Source organism: Lygodium microphyllum, chromosome 10 (assembly GCF_053477565.2).
Source record: "Lygodium microphyllum isolate KBCC chromosome 10, Lygodium_microphyllum_v1.1.10, whole genome shotgun sequence".
In the NCBI taxonomy this organism is placed as follows: domain Eukaryota; kingdom Viridiplantae; phylum Streptophyta; class Polypodiopsida; order Schizaeales; family Lygodiaceae; genus Lygodium; species Lygodium microphyllum.
Genome location: NC_141144.1, coordinates 1,342,464 through 1,359,768, shown reverse-complemented (window position 1 = coordinate 1,359,768; position 17,305 = coordinate 1,342,464). Strand labels below are relative to the sequence as shown.

Below are 17,305 nucleotides of genomic sequence, written 5' to 3'. Positions count from 1 at the left end.
TTCTTGACTATGCAAAGCTTGTTTCGACAAAATATCGTCATGCAGCTGAGCCCTCACCAGCTAGTAAAGGACTTTCCTGCACTCTTCTAATACATTTGCAAGACCAGAAGAGATGAAACACATTTCCTCAAGGCACTTGCATAAAAGACAATCGAACTGCATCCACTTAGAAAGCCTGTATCTAGTTAGTATTTAGACCATAATAAACCTCCTAAGCAGTACTGGGTCTCACAAAAGGAGTCACCTTACATGTAACAATCATCAAACTCTTAAATTTCAAAAAGCCAACAACTTACTGTGTTTTACCCAAAAATAAAAGCCTTATGAATAGAATCCTTCTGAGAATTAGAAGGTACACTTCAAATAGCTATTCCATTGGTAGCCTGAATTATATCACAAATGCAGAGTGAATAGAACAATACTTGTGTTAAACTTTGAGCATCTGTTTAGCTAACAAAAGGATTCTTCAAAACGGAAACATGATGTCGCCATTGGCACAACTTTAGTTTGGCCTGTAGAAGACAAGAAAAAGCAAGTAAAAACAAAAAAAACAGAAGTAAAAAAACAAGTTTAGTATGGCCACTTGTGTTCTTGCCCTATATTAAGCCAGCTCAAAGTAATTCTTGGCTTCTTGGATAATCAAGACAACCAATAACAAGCTCCAAAGCACAATCTTTCTATAAGCATTATCGAGCAGGTGACGTTCCGCCTCATCGCTTCTTGATTGTAATCCAATAGTATTACAAGTTGCTGAGCCTCTCTCGAATCTTCTCGGGATACAATCCAGTTTGCTGGTAATACGCTTTCTCTAGCTCCTGCAAGTTCTCAGAGGATGAATTGCAGAGTAATCACAAATACCTCCAATAAAAGCTACATCAAATGTCTCTCTGATCATTCAATTGAGCACAACCAACCTGGAGCCTTGGAGCAATAGTTTCAAGGATCTCTGGTCTCATTCGATCAAAATAAAGAATCGACTGCAAAGTACAACTTTCTAGTCTCAGAATTAATTCAAGTCAACAATGAACCAAAACTTTAAAAATACCAAAAATCGCTTTTAAACAAAAAATATACACCTTGCAAAACAAAACATTATCATGTATCCATGAATGTTTAGCCAAATCTTGACCCTAAAGCAAACCACCTGTGTGACACCGACTCTAAGCATGAAAACTACCTAGAGCAGCCTACAGTTATAGGCAATGCCATTTTTGTATCAAATGAGTAGTGCCTTGTATCAAATGAGTAGAGGCTTGTCAGCAGTTATCTACGTTTGTGCGTGCACCCACACATGCACATGCATGTGAGCAAACAGACATGCATACACGTGCATTGAGGTGACAACTTGTGCAGGGGATAACCCCTCTAAAGCCTAGAGGGGAAGTAAGCAATGGAGGACAATATTCAAATCATTTGTACCAACACGGTGAAACTGAAAAGAAACAAGTACAAGAGCACAACCCTAGAGCACTAACACAAGCAAGGAACTCTTAAATCCACAGGTAGGCAAAACATAACTGAGTAGATAACTGGAACAAAAATGCTCATATAGAACAGGAAATACAATCTCATTATACCTCAAAGTTAGGTACAACATCATAGTCTTTAAGCCACAATCAGTGGAACACAATGTATAAGGGTGTGCCCACAATATAGTTCTCTCAAATATGTGAAGAGTATGAGCGGAAGCAAAACAGAGTATGCGCGTCAATCGAGGTACAGCAGTGATTGAGTGAACAGTGAGCGAGTGAGAGAGAGTCTACCAATAGATGTGTACCAGAGTGGTACACACAAAGAATAAAAGAATGTATTTATACTTAGGATATGGTACACTGACATCCGCAGTTCACAGTGAGTGAGTGAGAGAGAGTCTACCAATAGATGTGTACCAGAGTGGTACACGCAAAGAATAAAAGAATGTATTTATACTTAGGATATGGTACACTGACACCCGCAGTTCACATGTGTAAAGTAAAATACACACGGAAGTAGCATAAGGGCCTTTACACCCAACAACACTAGTCGAATGCAATGCTCATGTTGAGCCTTTGAAAGACGTTTAGTGAGAACATCTGCAGGGCTATCCTTTGTTTTGATCTTAGTTACTGTGACTAGACTATCATCAAGAACCTGTCTGATGAAATGATACCTAACATCAATATATTTGGTACGTGCATGAAACATGGCATTTTTAGCCAGACATACAGCACTTTGGCTATCACATCCAAGTACAAGTGTTTTGGTGGGCAGCCCAAAATCCTTAACTAAACGACCAAGTCAAACAACTTCTTTCAAAGCTTCAGTGGCTGAAATATATTCAGCCTCAGTGGTAGAAAGTGCTACTATCTTTTGCAATCTAGAGCACCAAGAAAATGCCCCACCAGTCAAGGTATAAATGTACCTACTAGTAGACTTGGGGATATCCAAGTCACCTGCCATGTCTGCATCACAATACCCCCATAGATCTAATGTACCATTTCCAGAGCAAATACATTTTCTTTGTGTGCATTTCACTACTTCCCAATGTGCTTTGTCAGGATTTGACATAAATTTGCTCACAACTCCCACTGCATGAGCAATGTCAGGTCTAGTGGCAACCATAGCATACATAAGTGAACCACAAGCTGACGCATAAGGAACACCCTTCATAAAGCTAGCTGCCTTATCATTTTTTAGGCAATCTGCTTTGCTAAGCTTAAGATATAGTGGTACAAGAACACCAAGTGGCTTAGCATCAACCATAGAAAAACAATCAAGTACTTTGCTGATACACTTCCCTATCTCGCATGTGAGAGAAAGTTGCTCTTGATTTCTCATCACATGCATGCCCAAAATGTGTTGAGTTGGACACAACTCCTCCATGAAGGCTGAATTCAACTGTTTTTCAATGAATTAACTTGGCTTGTATGCTTACCAACAATAGGCATATCATCCACATAAAGCACAAAGTATAATAAGGCTTCCATCATCAACCTTCTTGATATATAAGCAGTGATCCACATTGCTTCTTTTAAACCCATGTGAGAGTATGAAGACATCAAACTTTTTATACCGTTGTCTAGAAGAGTGTTTCAAACCATACAAGCTTCTCTTAAGCTTACACACCAAATGCTCCTTTCCCTGTATAACAAAGCCTTTTGGTTGCTTCATGTACAACTCTTCTTCCAAATCACCATGCAAGAATGCAATTCTAACATCCATCTGATCAAGTTCAAGATCCATAGATGCTACAATGGCAAACAATACTTGAAGAGTGGTCATTTTGACAACAAGGGAAAAAACTTCTTGAAAGTCAATGCCCTCTTTTTGTATATAGACCTTAGCCACAAGCCTAGCTTTGTATTTGGGTTTGCCATCCACACATTTGATTTTATAGACCCATTTGTTAGGAATAGCTTTCCTATCTTTAGGTAATGGAACCAAATCCCAAGGATGTCTGATACAATGACTTCATTTCTTCCTACATAGCTAGATCCTACTTTTTCTTTAACTCACATGATAATGCCTCTTTATACATAAGAGGCTCACCTTCATCTGTGAGCAAAATGCAATCCAAAGAGGAATCAAACCTTTGTATAAGTCTTCTAACGCGTGTAGACCTTCTTACCTAAAGATTTGTGTTATTAAGCAATGGATCCACATCCAAAGGAATGTCAATGACCTCATTATTTGGCTGCTGAACTGCATGTTCAGGTTGCTGCAATACATTTTCAAGCTGCTGTAATTCATTTTCAGCATGTTGATTTTGTTGCCCAAGTTGGTTTTCAGCATCCCCTTGCTGCCCATTTTCATCTGGCTCAATGATAATATGTTGGTCATAACTAGCATCAAATTGGGCTGAATTTTTAGAGACTAATGGCTGTTCAAGTGGCTGATCATGCTAAAATTTCACTTTCTTTTTGTCCAAGTCATTAGATGTGACATTTTTTAGCAGCTTTGACTCATTAAATACCACATCCCGGCTGCGTAGCACCTTTTTCATGCTTGGAACCCAAACTCTATAGCCCATTTCACCTTCATCTCCATAACCCATGAAGATGCCTCTATGAGATTTCATGTCAAGTTTGGTTTTGCTATCAACAGGTACATGTACATAGCATTCGCAGCTAAAGACCCTTAAGTGGTCATATAAAGCAGGTTTGCCATACCAAACCTCTTCAAGGATGCCACTTTCAAGGGCACGATGTGGAGATCAGTTGCAAATATGCACCACGGTTTTAAGTGCCTCTCCCCAAAACGATTACGGGAGATTAGCTATGGATAGCATGCACCAAATCTTTCTCACATAACGTGCAATTCATTCGCTCAGCCACACCATTAGATTACGGATTATAAGAAGCTATAAGCTCCCATTTAATACCATTGGCATCACAAAACTTACCGAATTCTTTAGATACATACTCTCCTCCATTGTCTGTTCTTACGCATTTTAATTTTAAACCCTTTTGAGTACTACCAAATGCATAAAAAAATTTAAACGCGTCCAATGCCTTGCTTTCTTGCTGAAGCAAGTAAATCCATAGCTTTTTAGAATGGCCATCAATAAAAGACACAAAATAATGAAAACCACTATGAGTTTTTATTGGCATGGTGCATCCATCAGAATGAACTAAATCCAAGATACATGCCTTCCTAGAGACTCCATGAGAGTATGGACTCTTTACATGTTTTCCCAAAACACAATGATCACAAAAGTCAAGCTTTGAGTTTTTCACATCAACTCTTCTAAGTGAAAAAAGTGCCTACAAACCCTTTTGGCTCATGTGTCCAAGACACTTGCGCCATAACTCCCAAGTGTAACTGCAGTTCAGCAACTGTAACAAACTTTCTAGTAAGTGCCTTGCAGTAGAGATAATATAGAATGTCCTTTTTACCACCTCTAGTGACTAGCATATACCCTTTCTGTATCTTCCACATTCCACCACTAAAAGTAGTGAAGTAACCTTTGTTGTCTACCTACCCAACAGAAAGCAAGCTCTTCTTGATGCCAAGTACATACCTAACATCATGAAGGATCAATTCTTAACCATTTTCAAGAACTAGGTATATGGTGCCCATTTCTTAAAAATCGCATTATGGTTGTTGCCTAGATAAACTTTTCCAAGATTACTTTCTGCATAAGAAGAAAAGCACTCCAAAGATGGAGTTACATGAAATGAAGCACCGCTGTTAACAATCCACAATTGTGACAAACCATCCTGAGCTGACAACAAAGTATCTATCACATCCCTTTTAGTGATATACATATCCTCCACTATCATAGCATGTGGATCTAAAGATGCAACCAACAAATTAACATCTTTATCTTCTTCTAGCTCTTCAATAACAACATTAGATACCACATTTACTTTTTCTATTTCTTTAGGGGTAGAGCCGCCATCCTTTTCATTCTCTTTGCCTTTTGCATTAGCTTGCTTCTTGCGTTCTTGTTCCTTTTTAAAGTACCTGCAATCGGGCTTTTTATGTCCTTTGCGACCACGCTGATAATAAGTGACATCTTGTTGTTTTTTCTTGCTTTTGCTGCGATTTTTGTTCTTATTTGCAGCATTTGATCTCTTTTCAATTCTTCCTCTTACATTGTAGGTTGATCCACTGTTTTTCCCACTTGGCTTGCATTTAATCTCTTCATTGAGAATAGAAGCACGCACACCATCAAATGTCAAGTTGGGGTTGTTGCTCAATGACACAACCAATGCTTCCCATGAATCGGAAAAAGTCATGAGCAAGAAGATAGCCCTCAATTTAGGATTAAAAGCTAGCAAGCTTGCATCCTGTAACTAACTCAAAATACTAGTGAAAGCATTCAAATGCTCTGAGATAGTCATCAAGCTTCAGGTTGTGAGAGAGGACATGATCAAAGCTCGGCACAGAAACTCAGTAGACTGTGAGAGTGAAGCACGACACCCAATGCAATAAACTGAAATAGTGTAAGCTGAAAGTATAAGGTAAAACCCTTAAACCTTAGGGTTGTAGGGGGTGTTCACACCCAAACACGGTAAGTGCCCGTAAGTGTGTGTCATAAGCATATACAAAATAATACCATAAGTCTAGGGAAAAAAACCTCTCCTACCGAGAGTAAAAAGTGCCCTAGTGTCCAACTGATCATCGACACTCCTATGTGAGCGTAGCTGTAAGTGAGGCGTGAGTTAAATGGAGTGAAGAGTGATCAAGAGTACAAGGATCATCCACCACCAAAGGAGATCAAATTTAAAGCATGGTGAAATGCTTCAAATTTTTCAAGAGGAAGAGCTCTGGTAAAGATGTCTGCCACATTACTGGTGGTAGGACAAGAAAGAAAGAAACAATTGCCACTAGTGGAGCGACGTGAATCATAATCACCAGCCCAATCAGAATCATTGTAAGCATGCAACTGCAGTGGTTCTCTCTTAGCATAAAGCAATCCAAGAGATCTAGTATCCTACAAGTAATGAAAGATACGCTTAACAGCTTGCCAATGTGACATGCGTGGCTAATGCATATATCTGCTCAAGGCTGAAACTGCAAACTGTATGTCTGGCCTAGTGTTGCATAAGTAAATAAGACATCCAATTACTGGAGCATATGTATGTATATTAAACAAATCACTGTCATCATATAATGACAGCTTTAGTCCAGGTTCCATTGGTGTACAGACTGGCTTGTAATCCTGTAAGCCAAACTTCTCAAGAAATTTGCCAATGTATCTTGACTATGATAACCCAATACCTCTAGCATCATATATAAACTGAATGCCTAAGTAATAATGCAAAGACCCCAAGTTTGACATATCAAAAGTTTGCTACAAATCTTATTTAAATGCTGAAACCTAATCAGCATGTGTCCCTGTAAGCAAGAGATCATCAACATAAAGGCAAGATCAACATGGATCCCCCCTCTTTACATACGTAAAGGATAGACTCAAATGAGCTATTTATGAACCCTTGGCTAAGCAAGTAATAATGCAAAGACCCCAAGTCTGACATGTCAAAAGTTTATTGCAAATTTTGTTTAAATGTTGAAATCTAATCAGCATGTGTCCCTGTAAGCAGGAGATCATCAACATATAGACAAATGATCAGCATGGATCCCCCCTCTTTACATACGTAAAGGGTAGACTCAAATGAGTTGTTTATGAACCCTTGGCTAAGCAAAAAGGCATCTATCTTTGCATACCAAGCTCTAGGAGCTTGTTTCAAACCATACAAAGTTTTTTTCAACTTGCAAACCAAGTGTTCTAAGCCCTCAACTGCAAAACCAATGGGCTGCCGTACATATACTTCCTCATGTAGTTCCCCATGTCCAAATGCAGTTTTAATATCCAACCGATGCACAGTCCATCCATAATGAGCAGCCAAAGCAACCATAGACCTGATGGTCGTCATGCAGGTAGGAGCAAATGTCTCCTCATAGTCAATGCCTTTCTTCTGTGCAAAGCCCTTAGCTACAAGCCTTGCCTTGTATTTGTCAATGGATCCATCTGCATTCCGTTTCAGCTTGTAGACCCATTTTGTTCCAATGGCTTTCTTCCCAAATGGCAAAGATACCAAATCCCATGTTTAATTCTTAATGATAGAATCCAATTCAGCTTGCATTGCTGCCATCCAATGCACACTCTGCTGTGCATCCTCAAAACATTCAGGCTCCTCATCATCAAGGGTGCTTACTACCATAACGAACTCCATGATATGTGCAATATCATGCATACGAGCTTGCCTTCTAGTACGACCAGCCATGGGTGCATCCAGATGACTATCTTTCATAGTTTGTAAATACCATCTAGGCATTTGTCTTGCCTCCTGACTGTACATAAGCTCTTGTTGAATTTTAGTTTCAGCACTTTGCTGAATATTTAGATCAGCCAATGGCTGATTTTCTGCATTTTCCAAAGGAGCAGTTGGCTGAACATTGAGTTCACTTGCTGAAACTCCAACTAAATCACCAAATGTAATGAGCAGCAGCCCTTCAAATACATCACGGGCAGCCTGATATGTCTCTAAACCAGCCAAGGACAATTCTGATTTTTCATCAAATAGTACATCCCTACTAACAAACACCTTTTTAGAAACAGGATCATAGAGTCTGTAGCCTTTGCTTTCACTACTATAACCCACAAAAATGCATTTAGCAGCCTTGTCATCCAACTTTTTTCTGAGTACCTTTGGAATATGTGCATATCCAAGGCACCCAAAGGTATGAAAGTGTCCAACAGAAGGTTTCCAACTGTTCCAAGTCTCAAAAGGTGTAATTTTTTTCAAAGCTTTGGTAGGGCATCTATTCAAAACATGGCAAGCACACATGACTGCTTCCATCCAAAAACTCTGAGGCAAGCTCTTTGCCTTCAGTATACATCTGGCCATCTCGAGTGTAGTAAATGTCGCATCCAAGCGCCGAAGGCAAACAACCAAGTCATCCCTTGTATTTTTAGCTAAGTCTGAGGCCAAGGTAAGAATCGATTGTCATTCATAGGAGGGTTTAAGGCGTACCGGAGGTTGGGGTTTGACTGGACTCAACAGTTCAGTAGCTGACATCCACGGTTGTGGCTACTCCTAAGTATGCAGTTTAGCCTCTTGTACACTAAGCATGGTTTGTGATTCTGACATTGTGTTGCCAAATGTTTGTGAGGCTTTAGGGGCACTAGCAGTGGTGCTACATTGAGTCGGTTTGGAGTCAGCAAGATATGGTTTCAGTCAATAGACCTGTTGAGGCTCTATAGGCTTAACGGTATTGGGCTCTATATGGGCTTCGTAGCATGAGTCTTTTTTGTGGCTTTAGTGCATGATCTGTCGTGGAGCTTTGTGTGGTTAAGTTAGAGAGTGGCATTTGAATAATGCCGCTAGCCATCTTGGCTTTAGGCACCCATATCCAGGCATTGCTCTCGTAATAGCCTTGCGCTTGCAATAAGGTCTTGGGAACCCATCGCGGCTTAATCATTCGTCAATACTTATAGTTTCTTCTTTGCCTCCTAGGTTTCGAGTATGAGTTCCTAGGCTTGCAAGGTCATGTTTATATGCTTCTAGATAGCAATCCTTGATGTTTAGGAACCCAATTGAACTGTGGTTCAAGGGCCTTAACTTTGATCTCAGTAGTTTGCTCGCAATGTGGCTTTGCGGGTTGTGACAAGTCGCGACCCCCCCCCCCCCCCCTCTTAGGCTTGGTGGTGTGTTTCTCTTCCGATGGCCTTGTGTGCTTTGATGAAGCCGCGCTGCGCTTGTTGAAAGCCGTAACTATTCGTACATTGCCAATAGCAAGGTAAATACGCTGAGACTCGTAGTCGATATTACAATGTGCTTGTTTTTTAAATGAGCATCCTAACAACGATTCCTTACCAACATCTTTTGTATTGAGCAACACACAAAAAATTACGGGTATGCTTTTAAACTTGATAGAGACTGTGACTTTGAACTTTCCTGAAAGTGCATACGAACGGCCCCCAATGGGCTAAGTTTGACATTGGTGGGTTATAGTTGTGGTCGGCCAATTTGAGTCCAATGATCATGAGTTAAGATATTGAAAGCAGCTTCCTTATCGATCAATGCATCGAAGCCATGTGTTTGTTAGGCAGTGACCGTTATATGCGCAAGTAAGCAAGTGCTACTACCTCTTCATCCTCCTCATCAATTTTCATTATTGTGTTAACTCGTACCTTCACAGGAGATTCTAGCATGGGAGGGTAATGGAGTGGATGTGTGGGAGGGTAGTACTTCTTTATGCGGCTACCGTTGAAGAAGCCTATGCCCTCTCCATCTAGGGTCCGAGCTCTACATTGCCGATTTGGCTAATAGTGCAAACTCGGAAAGGCCCTAATCCCCTTAACTTCATCTTCAGTTTATGGCATTTTACTGAGTACAACAACACTAAGTCACCCTGCTCAAATTCTCGTTGCTTGATGTGCTCCTCATGCCTTTTCGCAAATCAGTGCATGTGTGGCTAGAAGTCGAGTCTTCGATGAGCATTCTAGGCACTCCGTCCATACCTCCTTTCCATCCCATCTCTCTTGGATAACTACTCTCAGGCTCGGAACAAAGAACTCTACAAGTAGAATAGCTTCAGTCCCATAGGTTAACTTGAAGAGAGTCTGTCCTACCACCATTTTATAGGCTATTCGATAGGCCCAGAAGGCTTATAGACCCATTTTGTTCCAATGGCTTTCTTCCCAAATAGCAAAGAAGTGACCTGTAATCCACAACGTGCCAAAGAAGAAATAGAGAGCAAATTCTTCTTTATGCCTGGCACAAATAAAGCATCCTATAGATGGAGAATAGAGCCATCAATGGCTATGAGCATAATCTCCCCAATACCTCGAACAGGGTATGATGCATTGTTGGCACACTGTACAAACTTGTCAACTAGAGCAACACTAACAAAAGCAAATAAATCTCTACGAGATGTAATATGCCTAGAAGCACCACTGTCAAAAAACCAAGTACATGCATCCTCACTAGAGCTAAATGCTTGATCTGCCCAAGAGGTGTCATGACTGCATGTGTAAAAACAATAGTCCCTGTCTGCAATAAAGGACGCGGACTCATTACCAGTGGAAGAAGCATCAAAAACAGACATTCCTGACTCCTCCTTGGCAATGCGCTTTCTGCACTCAGTGATGTAGTGGCCTGGCTTCTTGCAATAATGGCATTTGCCTTTTGGCTTGCATGTCCCCTTGTTTTTTACTTGCCTATGATGTGCCAAAAGTTCCAAAACTCTGCAGAGCATTCTTCACTTGGCTACCTTTGCCCTTCTGTCTAGCCATAAAAGCCTGCTCAGAGGCTATAGCATCCACACCACTATTTCTTCTTGTTTGCTCCTCCTCTAGAAGCAAACTCACTAGCTGAAGAAAAGTAATTGGCTGTGCGACAATCCTCATAGTGAGGTTTAAGGCCGTATGAAAAGCCAAGTACGAAGGAGGTAATGAGTTCAAAGTGGTAGATATCATCTGTGCATCCGAATAGTACTCATCAACATTCATGAGTTGCTCTCGCAAGTCCTGACTTTTATTCAAGTGATCCTGATTAGAATCACCTTCATCCATTTTCAATGTCTCTAGCTCTTTCTTTAAGAAAGAGATGCGAGTCTCATTCTTGCCTGCAAACATCTGTTCCACAGTCAGCCAAGCTTCTTGTGAAGAAGCTGTTGAACGAATGTGGGGGATGATTAACCGCTGAACTGCCAATGCAATCAGTGACGAAGCCTGTGCATCCCGTGTATCCCATGCTTTTTGAGCTGCTGATCTTTGTGGAAGTGGCTGAAGTGGAGTAGGCTGAGGTGCCCGTTGTGCACGTCCTCTTGGAGGAGTATCTGGAGCCACAACTCCAGGCTAGTGCCAGTGCCTTCACGACTAATGACTCACATTGATTCTATATTGTCTCATGTCTTGGCATATGGATTTCATTTCACGAGCACTGATTTGAGTTCTCTTCTTTTGGAGTGTTTTGTTCTCTCTGTCTTGTGTTCAGCAGTCTATTTCAGTATATGTATATGCTTCCATTGCTGCATCCCTTCTAACAGGATCATCAAGGGGACACTGACTCTATCACCATAGTCTACATCTACACCAAGGACATTGATTGATCAAGCCGTCTAGCTTGGCCAGTCGAGACGTCCTAGACCTTGACATAGATGTCAATGGCACATGCATATGTAGATACAGGAGATCCTTGCTCAGGCTAGATCATCCTATGTACCTCCATGATACTCCTAGTCTTAGCTTTTGTACACTAAGTTAAAATTCTGTAAGACTGTGAGACCCCTTGAAGTGGCTAGGGAGATGAAATACAAGGAGATGATCACCATCCTCTTGGATAATGAATGGCAGACTAAAAATGAAGACATAGACCCTAGAGCCTTGGGATTCTCCCAAACCCTAACCCTAGCCTCACATGATTGGATCATGGCTTGAGGAATCCAAATTATAACACAATTTCAACAGTACGAATCGAAAAAGCATATACAATCAAGAGTACATGGTCAAGTGAAAATTTTAAAAAGAAAGGGATAACAGTGATGGAACTGGACAGAGTTAAGAAAAACAACTGACTTCAGGATACGAGAGAGAACTGAAATATAGGACTATGACATGAACTGCATGCAAAGAAAATAACCATTTTAAACCTGAAGATGATCATGCTCATGCTGAAAAACTCTCGCCTGCATTCCTTTCAAGTGAAGCAAGAAAGTCTTGCCCTTGATGTTTTGCGCTTCAACCTTTACAGAAATCGGCCTCTGCATGTAACATCAAAGCACAATCAAGCGTACAGAGAACACAGCATCAGAGTTTGGCAGTCTTCATACCCTACCTCTACAGCTGCTTCAATTGCAGGAAATGATAAACACCCTTCAGTATAGATGCTGCACCTCTTTGCATATTGATGGACCTTCGGATTAACAAGGACAACCTCCTCTCCCTTACCCTTTTCGCCTTCAGGATTGAACACCATTACCTGTACATTGACCCCAACCTGTGGTGCAGATAGACCAATCCCATCAGTCCTGTAGTAAGCAAGCACAACTAGCATTTAGCCAACTGGCACATCATAATACCCATGTATGCATTTGAAAAATTAAAAAAACTTAAGTATAGTCCACACAGAAGACATTATTTTTGAGATCAGCACAACCGGAACGATGAAAAGCTAACTAACTGAAGGAGTTTCTTACCTGTACATAATATCAAACATCTCTTTGACAAGGTTTTCCAGCTTGACATCAAACACACTTATTGGCATATTTTTGGCTCTGAGCTTTGGATTTGGGTATAAGACTACTTTTAATGGTGTTTTGAATTCTAGTTTCCCTGCATTGAAATACAAATCAACTTTAGTAGGATCAAACTGACATAGTTCATGAGTAGTTCATGCTATACTAGTACAAACCCCCTACTCTCCCCATTATTCCTCCTTGTGCTTTCTTTATTATAATGTGTGCAAGCTAAGAGAAACACATGAGCACATATGACCTATACTAGTAAGACCCCCCTCCTGTTCTCCCCATTTTCGCCTCCTTACATTTACTTTTAATAATGGGCGTAGTATGTATGCTAAGAGAAACACATGCACACATATGTATGGCCCCTATGTTAAGCCTTCACAAGGAAAATAGACACCTCAAGAAAGGCATCCCAATTTCCTTTTACAAATACATTTGATAAAATTGGAGCGATATAGAGAAGATTAGCATAGCCCTTGCCCAAGGATGACGCACACAAATCAAGAAATGGTCCAAATCTTTTATCAAATGTAAAAAGATTAGAACCATATATGGACAATGCATCTTAAGTTATGAGCTTCAATCTAGAAGTCTAGTGAAAATAATTGTGAAGTTTCTTTGTTGCCTAGACACAAGAATGTGTTGTAACTATCAATGGCTAGATAGTTCTCATCTCAATTGAAACAAAATACTCCTATATATACCATGTGCAAGTTAAGAGGCCTATTTGCTTGGTATGTACAGCCCCACATCCCTCTTCTTGGGACAGGTTCCTTTATGCCCATTCACTTTATCTGTATATGTGCATGTGCATGTACACATTTATGGGAGTGTGTGACCTCCTAGGACTTTTTTTTTTTGCAAGTAAAATGTGGCTAATTATATTACTCAGAAGGCTGATTACAACGTGCACATGCTCAACAGACTAGCTGGAGCTGATGCAAATCACAAATCCATCATGTATACAAGCCTCTCAAGGTGGTCTGGGGGGGATGGGGACAAGAAGCCATGGAGGGGGGGGGTGTATCGCCATCTGGGGCTGCCTGCCTGCATCATGAAGAACAGGTCATGGCCGCTCCAAGTGAGGAGAAAGTGAAGACGGAGCTCCTAACAAGCTCGAGACTCGCCCTACACCTGGTCCCAACCATAGCAGCCAAAAACATTAGAAACGTTTAGAAACGAAACATCAGAAACGTGTTTCGTAAGTTTCTTTCAGAAGGGGGTAAAATAAGAAATGCGGGTTTTTTTATATAGGAATTTTTACTTGTTTTGACTAGGGAAAGAGGTTCTAAACCTCTGTGGAGCTCTCTCTTAAACAAAGAATGGCCAATTGAGCTTGAGTGACAATAGAGCCAATTGAGATTAATAGGTTACATATCCATGATCCATTATTGACTTGTCACTAATATCAAAGTTAGTCTTTGGACAAGCTATGCTATGGTTTAGAACACACATTTTATGATTCATACATATCATACAAAGAAAATTGAAATTAACATGTAAATAGGCTATCTAATCAATCTCTCATCCAAAATCTTGAGCCCTCATGAGTCATTACACATCATCATCATCATATTTAGCATTGCCCAATAGTTTTTGTCAAAAAAACCATGTTTTGGGTTCCAATTCACAAAAAAAAAAACGCCCACGTTTTTTACTCTCAAAAATGTTTCGTGCTTTAAGAAACGTTTAGTAAGTTTCAAATTCAAAGAAACGTGTTTCTTAGCTGCTATGGCCCCAACGACCACGGAGAGAGTGGATGATGAAGGTCCAAAGCTCTGCCAAAGTCGCATATACTGAAGGGCACTCCCCGCCAAAAACCACCTGACAAGGTGTCTTCCAAATGTGCCATCTTGTAAGACTCCCTATGATCTCCCATACCTCTGAGCGCTCTATTGTGGACTCCAATACTTGGCGACTGGGTAAAGCCTCCAAGCCGACCATTGCACACAAGACCCAACCTCAATGAGAAAAATCGTGTCTTGCATCCCAGCCCCATACAAAAGGTGATGACCCTAGCTGACTGCCTGCTAGCAAAAAGCCTCCCACAAGATACATCCAAGGTTGGGTGCCACACGGCAAAGAATACAGCAGGCTCCTCTCTGCACGAGTTGTACCTCCTCGCAAGACCAAAGGCAGTGCTTTGGAGTTTCCAAGTGCTACTGTGGGCAGTGCTTACAAACTCCATCCTGCTGCATCTAAGCCCCCAATAGCCAGATGCCCATGTGCCAAAAGCCAAAGGAAATACGACACCCTCCTTGGCCTCCAGTTGTCCCACAGGCGGCGCTAGAAAGTCCGACGCAAGGCATCTGTGATGCTGTGCTCCGCCCAATATCTACTACACGAAGGCGCCCAATCCATGTGCTCCTACATTAGTACATGTCTATCAATCCTAGTTGTGTACTCCAAGAACCTCAGTGGCTTCTTGGCGATCGCAGTTGCCGGCCATAGCCACTCTCCAAGGTCCCACTCTAGTTCATCAAGTGGTATGCTCTCCCATATCCAAAGGTGCCACTCCCAAAACACCTCTTAATCCCCCATCCTGTACACCTCCCGTCACATCCTGATAGTACGAGTAGGGCCAGCCTCCCAACCAGCCCACTAGATGTGGGGGCGCTCACCAATCTATATCCCATCCTGATCTCTGACTTGGGGGTTCCAAACCACCAGCTAGTGGTCTATCTCCTCCTAGCATCTTGGAGACCTCTGAACTAGGGCCTTGCAAAGGCCCTGCCACACTCGAAGTAAGCTGCGGAGGAAGGAAGATTTGGATGGCATGATCTAGACAGTCATGAAGATCCATCTTAAGGATGGCCTCCAACCACCGCCAAGCCTCGATCTGCACTCTTGGAGACCCTCCTACAGAAGGACCTTCCAAGCCTGCCCACGTGGTGTGAGACCACCAATCACTAGCTTGCCCAAAAGGGCCAAGCTCTGGAACTCTAGGTCGATGATCCCAAGCCCTCCCTCAAACCGATATCGGATGATGGTCGCCCACGCCATCTTGGCCTGGGAATCCCTGGAACCGTCTGAGCCAGCCCAGAGAAAATTCTGTACTAGGCGACGAAACTGAACCACACAAGACGAGAAGCACCAACAAGAGGCGATGTACCAAGTCGTGGCTAGGAGGACCTAGTTGACCACCAAGGCTCGGCCCGCTAAGAAAAGGCGGACAGTGCTCCAATAGGTCAGCTTCCGCCTAATAGAGTCGAGAACTAGAAGAAACTGTTGGGCAGGAGTGATATCAAGTCCCACCTGGAACCCTAGATATCGGACAGTTCACCCATCAAAACCCCAAGTGGACACCCCACTCCATTCTAGAGTCCGGATCTGTAAAAAAACCAACCAACTTTCGCCAATTGATTTTCGCTTCAACTGCAATGCAAAATACCTCCAAAGCTAGTCTCACTCTCTCCAACACCAGCTCATCATCCTCTACATAAAGAGCGGTATCATCTACATACTCTGAGTCCAATAGCTCAGTCTCCTCCCTCACCGAAAGTCAAAGGCCACGTAGCCCGCTCACATGTGAGCGGAGGAAGTAGGAGATCGCCTCCGCAAAGAGTAAGAACAGATACCGGGAAAGAGGGCAACCTTGAAGGACAGATCTCTCTAGCCGAAACTCCTCCCCCCTCCTACCACCAATGAGAGCCCCACTAGTGGCCGAACTGTAAAGTGCAAAAACCCCACAGATCCATGCCTAGGTGAAGCCCAACCTAGGCATGGTATTCTTTAAGAAGTCCCAATCAACCCTGTCATAGGCCTTCTCAAAATCCAAGAGAAGTACTACCAATTCCTGACCACTATGCCGAGCCCACTAGGTCGCCTCGAAGAAAGTGAAGACATTGTCTAGGATGCTCCTATCCTGAACAAAACCTGTTTGGGTATCATGAATGATATTTGGAAGCACAAGGCGGAGTCAACTACCGATCACCTTAGCCACTGCCTTATAGGCCACTAACAATAAGGTGATCGGTCTCCACTGGGACAACTCCAACTGGTCTTCCCCTTTGGGGAGGAGACTGAGAAGACCTACCAATAAACTCCCTGGCGTCCGTTCTGAGCTGAAAATCTCCTAAAGGGCTAGTAGTAGGGGGTCCTTCACCACCTCCCAGTAGTGAAGAAGGCCTTAGAAAGACCATCCTCTCCCCGGCGCTTCTGCCCATACTGTGCATGGAAGGCCTCAGCTAGCTCCTCTGTCAAGGGGTCTAGGAGGGAGCGTCCCATCTCCTCTATAACAAGGGACGGAATGCAATCCCAGACCAGTCTACAACGTTGTACTCTGGCCGAGACTACATCCTCCTGAAGTCAGTGGCAATCTCCATTGCCTCATCTAGGCTAGAGCGAATCCTCCTGTACTGATCATGGAGGCTACGAATCTGATCTCTTGCGGTGCGAGGCTAATGCACCTAAAAAAACTCCTTGCACATCGTGTCCCCCTTCCGCGCCCAAAAGTCTGCTGAGGTAAGGAATGAGAACTTAGACCGGTGAGAGCTGCCCGCGCGCGCACCCTTGCGTGTAGAGAGTGGGATCCCCTGGTGCCTCCTGGAGTAGTCTCTGAGCGCCAGAGTGCTCTCTTCTCCTCCCAACTCTGCTGCCTGGCCTGCAAGGCTGCCTCCTGGCAGAT

At 42.4% G+C, this 17,305-nt stretch overlaps 1 protein-coding gene and 1 non-coding gene across 4 annotated transcripts in view; one reads left to right on the top strand and one right to left on the bottom strand.

Annotated features, from left to right (window-relative positions):
- Positions 1-353: 353 nt before the first annotated feature.
- Positions 354-17,305, bottom strand: part of LOC148029632 (peptide deformylase 1B, chloroplastic-like) — a 34,564-nt gene continuing 17,612 nt past the window's right edge. Inside the window, exons 2-7 of one of the 3 annotated variants that reach the window (XR_015692067.1) lie at positions 12,631-12,766; positions 12,270-12,462; positions 12,085-12,195; positions 915-977; positions 596-815; positions 354-512 (exon numbers count right to left, since the gene is read on the bottom strand). Coding sequence is in view for 2 of the 3 variants with exons in the window: in XM_087685870.1 (XP_087541996.1) it covers positions 741-815; positions 915-977; positions 12,085-12,195; positions 12,270-12,462; positions 12,631-12,766 (578 nt within the window). In the remaining variant the exon portion in view is untranslated. Of the gene's footprint in view, positions 816-914; positions 978-12,084; positions 12,196-12,269; positions 12,463-12,630; positions 12,767-17,305 lie in introns of all 3 variants that reach the window. The other 2 variants (XM_087685870.1, XM_087685871.1) reach the window with 2 other exon arrangements.
- Positions 13,094-13,200, top strand: LOC148029633 (U6 spliceosomal RNA). The gene has a single exon (XR_015692293.1). It is a non-coding gene; the product is annotated as a U6 spliceosomal RNA (small nuclear RNA).